At 39.8% G+C, this 7,584-nt stretch overlaps 1 protein-coding gene across 1 annotated transcript; it reads left to right on the top strand.

Moving 5' to 3' along the window:
* The first annotated feature begins 2,290 nt into the window (after window positions 1-2,290).
* Window positions 2,291-6,672, top strand: si:dkey-73n8.3 (uncharacterized protein LOC100150965 homolog). The gene is made up of 7 exons (XM_049564985.1): window positions 2,291-2,415; window positions 2,826-2,941; window positions 3,369-3,524; window positions 3,625-3,729; window positions 4,056-4,265; window positions 5,774-5,966; window positions 6,309-6,672. The coding sequence occupies exons 1-7, from the start codon at window positions 2,384-2,386 to the stop codon at window positions 6,409-6,411; spliced, it is 915 nt and encodes a 304-aa protein (XP_049420942.1). The 5' UTR covers window positions 2,291-2,383; the 3' UTR covers window positions 6,412-6,672.
* Window positions 6,673-7,584: the final 912 nt, after the last annotated feature.

Below are 7,584 nucleotides of genomic sequence, written 5' to 3'. Positions count from 1 at the left end.
ATTGCTTAAAAGGTTCAACTGAAGTGTTTAAAGTAATTCCACTTAGCAACACGTGGACCAGCAGACATAACCATACAATGCGTAGCATGGGCGGATTATGAGCTAAGGGGGCCCTGGGTACAGATATGCAAGAGGCCCCCACCACCTCTCCTGCACAGGAGCAAGACTCACAGACTTAAGCCCCTTTTACACTGCCAGATTTTCCGCGAATGTTGGGCCGTTTTGCCGGCAAGCTGCGAGCGTTTAGACGCACAGACCGAGGCGGCCTTCCACAACGGGAGGGGCTGTTGATGACGCCGCACGTGCGGTGGATAAACAGGAAACAGCTGATAGCAGGAATTAGCGAGCAGCTAGTAGCAAGAGGGAAACGCAAACCTGACAGACACTGTAAAGATGAGCAACTGGGGAGACAAGGAATTGTGCGTCCTCCTTGTCCTCGCAAACGAAGAGGCCATTAACCGTCAGATGACGGGGATGGTGAAGGATGCGCCGACTTATGAGAGAATCACCGAAGGACTGACCAGCCGCGGCTTCCCTCCCACGTCACTGTTTACATCACACACTGAGCTACATGTTTTGTTACTTGCTCACGCCCCCATTGCCCCGAAAAAGGCACATTCTGTATAAACAAAAGTAGGTAGGCGGCATTTTGCTGCACTCCCTGATTTTGTTTTTATACTGCCAATGCTGAAAAAAGACTGATTGGGCTTTCCTGCAAATTTGCACAATTCCTGTTTAAAAAGGGCTTCTGTGGTGGTTTTGCCTCTTTTTGTTTTGTTACTGTTTTGCATCTTTCTTTAGTATTTAGTTTCTTTATGCATTTTTTTTTGTGGTTTTGTGTCCAACACATTCTCACTTCAACCCCGTCACATATTGATATTTGGTCATGGACCTTCCATGTCCTGATACAACATGCAAGGTACCCTGGGTGTGTTGGTTGTTGACGTTCTCGGACACTGTGTCAAGTTCTGCCTGTTACATGCATTGTCTTCTTTCAAAATACACTTCTGTTTTAACAGGAAATTTACCGTTTATATACGGTCTCTTTCGGGGCAGCACGGTGGTGTGGTGGTTAGCACTCTCGCCTCACAGCAAGAGGGTTGCCGGTTCGATCCCAGGCGTGGGAGCCCTTCTGTGCGGAGTTTGCATGTTCTCCACGTGTCAGCGTTGGTTCTCTCCGGGCACTCCCACAGTCCAAAGACATGCAGATTGGGGACTAGGTTAATTGATAACTCTAAATTGTCCGTAGGTGTGAATGGTTGTCTGTCTCTATGTGTCAGCCCTGTGATAGTCTGGCGACCTGTCCAGGGTGTACCCTGCCTCTCGCCCGATGTCAGCTGGGATAGGCTCCAGCCCCCCCGCGACCCTCAAGAGGATGAAGCAGTTAGAAGAAGAATACAGTCTCTTTCAAAATAAACGCACTACGACTTTTTTTTCCTTCAACAACAAACACACGTGATTGGGTTTAGGCAACAAAAGCATGTAGGTGTTGGACCTATCCACCACCCATCCCACCCGGCCTACTCAGACTTTCTCCGGCCTTAACTTTTATTCTTCTCCCACCACGTTTCTCCCTGATGCCACGAGCATTGTTAAACTATGACACAACCAGCTGCATCTCATGCTGTTAAAGGACAACGCTTTCGTCAGTGTCTGACACAGCAAGTCGTTCCCTCAGGGCCAGGTTTCAACGACTTCGGAGTGAGACCGGCTTGGTCTTTATGGCTCATTTTGTGCCTCTTTGTTCTGTCCATTTTTGGAGTTATTTTGTGCCTCTTTGCAGTTTCTTTGCATCTCTTTGTGGTCATTTTGAGTCTCTTTTGGTCGGTAATTTCAGTGACATTTTGCAAATGAAGCCCAGCGGGGCCCCTGACACTTCAGGCCCCTGAGCCTATGTCTGATGTGGTAATTTATATAACAAAGATAAGAATGCGCACAAGACAGATCTGTGATGTTGTTATGCGTAATGGAGGATTTTTTTTCTGTGTGGCACAGTAAAAGATGAGAGGTGGAGAAAAAGTTGTGCTGAGTCAAAGTTCAGTTTAGGAATTGCAAGCGTAAAACTGTAACTAAATACACAAATACTTCTCTGTTATTTGGGCTTATTGAAGTAAAGCAGTACGTCTCATGTGATTATTGAGTAGGAACTCTTCAAAATCAGGATAAATTGATTAGTTACATTAACCAACTTTTAACAGAGGGGGATTTGTACGTACTTCTTATTTGCATTTGCACTGAATGATTAAAAAGGGAAAATAAGCCCGTCACTTTTTTCCTCTCTCTCACTTCTCTGTCGTGCTCTCTTTCACATCTCTGGACCTCAGTCTTGAGACGACAGTTAGAATAAGGAGCCACTCAAACTACTAGAGGGATATTACAGTTTATGTCAGCAACAGCAAAGATGCAAGCAGTCAGGTAAGAAACTTTTCATGCAGGATATCAAGTTAAATAGAAAAAAAGAATATGTATTGACAAATTACTTTCATCTTTCCTGATTTTAGTACATGATGGGTGGAGGTTGTTGCTTCAGGTCATTTCAGGCAGACTGTGAAATGTCAAGTGAAGCTGCCGAGTGAGCTTGAAGCCTGTGACTTTTAACTTCATTTTTATCCGGCACTGTTTTGCCTTAGGTGGTAAACCTCACCCACCTTGTAATTTAGCTGCGCTAAGTTTAAACAAACATGTCACATAAACAATGAGTTATTCCCTTCACTTGTCTTACAAAGTGTTTTTCATTCTGTGGACTGTAAAAACTGGTTTTCCACATCATGTTTGGTGCCTTAATATCTCTCTAATCATTTCTACCTTCATGCCTCATCCATCAGGTCTCTGTTTGTCCCCAAGTGGTCTTCAGATGTACGTCTAGAAGGGAAGACAGCAATAATAACCGGAGCCAACGTTGGGATAGGCAAAGAGACAGCAAAAGACTTGGCCGGCAGAGGCAAGCAAACAGAACCGCACATTTAAAGACAGACAAATGGGTACCACGATGACTTACAGGCTCTTTGTATTATTCTGTCTTGCTGTGTGACTCAAAGTGCCTGTGTGGAAAATGTTTAAAGCCTTACAAGCTCAGCCAACAATAACAAATATAATGAGGTGGCTCAAGTATTAAAATGCCACATTAAATGATAATACTCACGAGCACATGAACCAATACTGGTTTGGATAAAATACAACTGAAAACATATGAGACCAGAGCAGAGGACTGGAGCTAATGCCTGCCATACTGTATCTGTTGATATATAAACACTGAGACAAAGATGGATGTTTAAAAGTAAGGTCAACACCACCTTAACATGCTCAAATTTCAACATGAACGCACACGCAGGCACACAGTCACCATTAAGAGGTATTAATCTCTGTAGGTGCACGGGTGATTTTGGCATGCAGAGACATGGCGAAAGGAGAGCAGGCTGCTCGTGACATCATGAGGGAGGTGAAGGGAGCCAAGGTAGTCGCCAGGCAACTGGATCTGACTGACACCAAATCGATCTGCCAGTTTGCTGAGAATATCTACAACAGTGGGTGGCATGTGCACACACACACACGCACAGATGCCAGAATACAGTGTATATTATCATGAAGAGTGTAATGCAAGGAAGCATTTATTTTGTTTTCCAGCTGAGAAGGCTCTTCACTACCTGATCAACAATGCAGGCGTGGCTATGTGTCCTTATGGCACAACAGTGGATGGATTTGAGATGCAGTTTGGGGTCAATCATTTGGGTATGATATTCAAATACAACAGTTTCAGGGAGATTGTCCTTGTGTTTGGTTAATTCTAGGGGCTTGTCATTGATTAAAATAAATCTACTGATTTTTTTATGGGCTGCACTGCTTATCATTGTAGCAGTAAAGTATTAGCCTGCAGCACAAATTATCAACAAGCTCATTCTGGTGTCTCTGTTCCCATCACTGAGTGGACAACCAGTGAATATCTTTAACTGTTTCTTCCCAGTTATTTTTATTTTGCTCCCTCTGTGTCTTTTCTCTCTTGCTCCAACTTCTCGGCTCACTGTCTCTCCACCTTCACCCACTTTCTCCCTCTTCAGGTCATTTCTTCCTGACCTTTCTGTTACTGGACTTGCTGAAGCACTCAGCTCCATCCCGGGTCATCAACTTGTCCTCGATCGCTCACAACATGGGCAAGATCCAGTTTGATGACCTGAGCGGCGAGAAAGACTACCACCCTGTCAAGGCCTACGCACAGAGCAAGCTGGCCAACGTCCTGTTTACAAGAGAGCTGGCCAAAAGGACTGAGGGTAGGGTGTGTGTGTGTGCGACATTTTGCACCATGTACATTTGTCTTAGCATTTCTTTCTGTGTCTCTCTATCTGTTTCGCTGTGCATTAAAAATGGATCTGCGTCTGTTGCCAGTGTGAGAGTCTCATGCCTCAACCACAACCGCTCTGGGCGAGAAACAGAGCAAGGAGAAACTTGCTTGTAAAAAACACACATCATTGCTCAACTGATCACACCTTGTTTGTCAGTCTTACTATTACTCATTTCTACAGAGATGATTATGAATGAAGGATCACTTTTGCAAATGTATTATACGGAAGCGTATTGCATTCACTTGACAAATTTTAAAAAATCCTTTTTATTGAGTAATTTTTTCTGTTTTTCTGAGTTAACAGAGCAATAGAACAACAGACGCTTTCATTCCTTTCTTGAGAGTTCGATATAATGGAAGCAGACATGACCCGCTTGTTTAGTTTAATCCAGTTTTACTTTGTTTTGGGTTTGAGACACTGGGAGATACTCTTGTCTTTAAGTCATATGGTGTTATAATTAGTTTATCGACTTTACCCAGGCACCGGTCACTTGCAGGTGGGAGTGTCTCCTTGTTCAGGGAAAAAAAAATACCACAAAAAACAGAAGAAATATCCCGAAAAACAGAAAAAAATATCACGAAAAACAGAAAAAAATACCCCAAAAAACAGAAAAAAATACCCCAAAAAAACAGAAAAAAAGTACCACGAAAAACAGAAAAAAATTACCACGAAAAACAGAAAAAATACTCCGAAAAACAGAAAAAAATACCCCGAAAAAACAGAAAAAAATACCACGAAAAACAGAAAAAATTACCACATAAACAGAAAAAAATACCCTGAAAAACAGAAAAAAAATACCATGAAAAAAAGAAAAAATTACCACATAAACAGAAACAAATACCCCGAAAAACAGAAAAAAGTTACCGTGAAAAGCAGAAAAAATTACCACAAAAAACAGAAAAAAATACCACGAAAAACAGAAAAAGATTACCACATAAACAGAAAAAAATCCCCTGAAAAACAGAAAAAAGTTACAGCGAAAAACAGAAAAAAAACCCCGAAAAACAGAAAAAAGTTACCGCGAAAAACAGAAAAAAATAACCACAAAAACAGAAAAAAAAATACCCCGGAAAACAGAAAAAAATACCCAGAAAAGAACAGAAAAAAATACCCTGAAAAACAGAAAAAAAATACCACGAAAAAACGAAAAAAAATACCACAAAAACAAAAAAACTACCCTGAAAAACAGAAAAAAATACACCAAAAAACAGAAAAATAAATAAATTACTCAGGAAAAACAGAAAAAAAAATACTCAGAAAAACAGGGCTTTTTTTTATTTGTCAAGTGAATGCAATAGTATTATGATAAACAATCAGGGTTTTTTTAATATATGTAAACCTTAGAGTAAATGTACTATGAGGATTTTAAAAAGTTGCCAACCACATCAAGCTATCTGACAGTAATTCTCTACCTAAATTCATCCTTTCTCCCACAGTTATGGGTGTGATGGCTTACTCTGTGGACCCTGGTTCAGTGAACACTGAAATAACCAGGCACATAAGGCGCCCTCTTGTGGACGCAATCAAGATGTTCAGTTTCCTGATCAAGACCCCAGCAGAGGGAGCCTACACCACCATCTACTGCACCGTCACTCCTGAGAACCAGCTGCTGACCGGAGGACACTACAAGTCAGTCTGAAATGCCATTGCAGTAGCAGCAATAGCCAGGATCAGTCAGTCCAAATTAGCCAAACCAAACCACTTAAGAAGCTTCCTGAGAAGTGAAAGAAAACATCAGGCAGCATCACAAAACACACATTTAAATAACCATATGTTTTTGTTTCTTTGATGGTGCATAATTAGTCACAACATTCATAGTATCTCCTACCTGCTAAGGCTTTGTGGGTGATGCAATAATTCCACACCAATCAGATACCAGTCATTAGATAAATAGAAACAAGGTGTTTAAAAGACATTTAAATTGTTGCATGTGCAAAAGATGTAATTATTCGTTCTTTCATTTACTTACAGGGACTGCGCCATTGCAGACAGCTGCAGGGCAGCTCAGGATGATGGTACTGCCTTAAAGCTGTGGGCTGTGAGCTGCCACCTGCTAGGCATCCGCTGGAGATAAAATTACATTTAAATATGCTCTCCTTTAGCACTACACATACATACAGTGATATCCTAAATGACCTGCTACAAATATTATGCTGATGCTAGATTTACTGAATGCTGACAATGTGATGTAGGTGATGGACAAAAAAATGTGTTAGGGATACCAAAACAAGCCTAATCTTATTATCGTAATAGGTTGTGATTGGTTGTGAAGGCTGAGGTGCCAATATGTTGGAAAAAGAAATGTTTTTATTGGTTCTTGCCAATAAAATATATCACTGAGGTTCCTAATTGAAAATTGTTCTTGACTGTTTTGTTTGGCTCTATTCAAACTTAAAAAAAAAAAAATATTGTTGTGTTGTTAGAGTTGGAAATCATCATGACAGGAAAGTATGTCATTAGAAATGTCATAAAATATTATGCCATAAAAAAAGGTTGTAGAATACTAAGCCGTAAAAATGCCATAACATCGTAGTATAGCATGTCATCTAAAATCATGAAAAAAGTCATAGTATAGTATGTCGTCCAAAATCATGAAAAAAAGTCATACTATAGTATATTGTTGAAAATCATGAAATAAAGTCATAGTATAGTATATTGTCCAAAATCATAAAAAACCTCATAGTATAGTATGTTCTCCAAAATCATGAAAAAAATGCATATTATGGTAAGTTGTCAAAAATCATGAAAAAAAGTCATAGTATATTATGTTGTCAGAAATCATGAAAAAAAGGTCATAGTATAGTATGTCGTCCAAAATCATGAAAAAAGGTCATAGTATAGTATGTCGTCCAAAATCATGAAAAAAAGTCATAGTATAGTATGTAGTCCAAAATCATGACAAAAAGGTCATAGTATAGTATGTCGTCCAAAATCCTTAAAAAAAAAGTCATAGTATAGTATGTCGTCCAAAATCATGAAAAAAAAGTCATAGTATAGTATGTCGTCCAAAATCATGAAAAAAAAGTCATAGTATAGTATGTTGTCCAAAATCATGAAAAAAAAAGTCATAGTATAGTATGTGGTCCAAAATCATGAAAAAAAGTCATAGTATAGTATGTGGTCCAAAATCATGAAATAAAGTCTTAGTATAGTATGTCGTCCAAAATCATGAAAAAAAAGTCATAGCATAGTTTGTTGTCTAAAATCATGAAAACAAAGTCATAGTATAGTATGTGGTCCAAAATCA

Source organism: Epinephelus fuscoguttatus, linkage group LG21, assembly GCF_011397635.1.
Source record: "Epinephelus fuscoguttatus linkage group LG21, E.fuscoguttatus.final_Chr_v1".
In the NCBI taxonomy this organism is placed as follows: domain Eukaryota; kingdom Metazoa; phylum Chordata; class Actinopteri; order Perciformes; family Serranidae; genus Epinephelus; species Epinephelus fuscoguttatus.
This window is presented reverse-complemented; position numbering and strand designations above follow the sequence as displayed.

Bases quoted from the DNA above. Each gene is read 5' to 3' on its own strand.
- si:dkey-73n8.3 (XM_049564985.1), top strand. From the start codon at position 2,384: ATGTCAGCAACAGCAAAGATGCAAGCAGTCAG. The intron at 2,942-3,368 runs GCAAGCAAACAG...TAATCTCTGTAG, and splicing joins AAAAGACTTGGCCGGCAGAG to GTGCACGGGTGATTTTGGCA. The intron at 3,730-4,055 runs GTATGATATTCA...CTCCCTCTTCAG, and splicing joins GTTTGGGGTCAATCATTTGG to GTCATTTCTTCCTGACCTTT.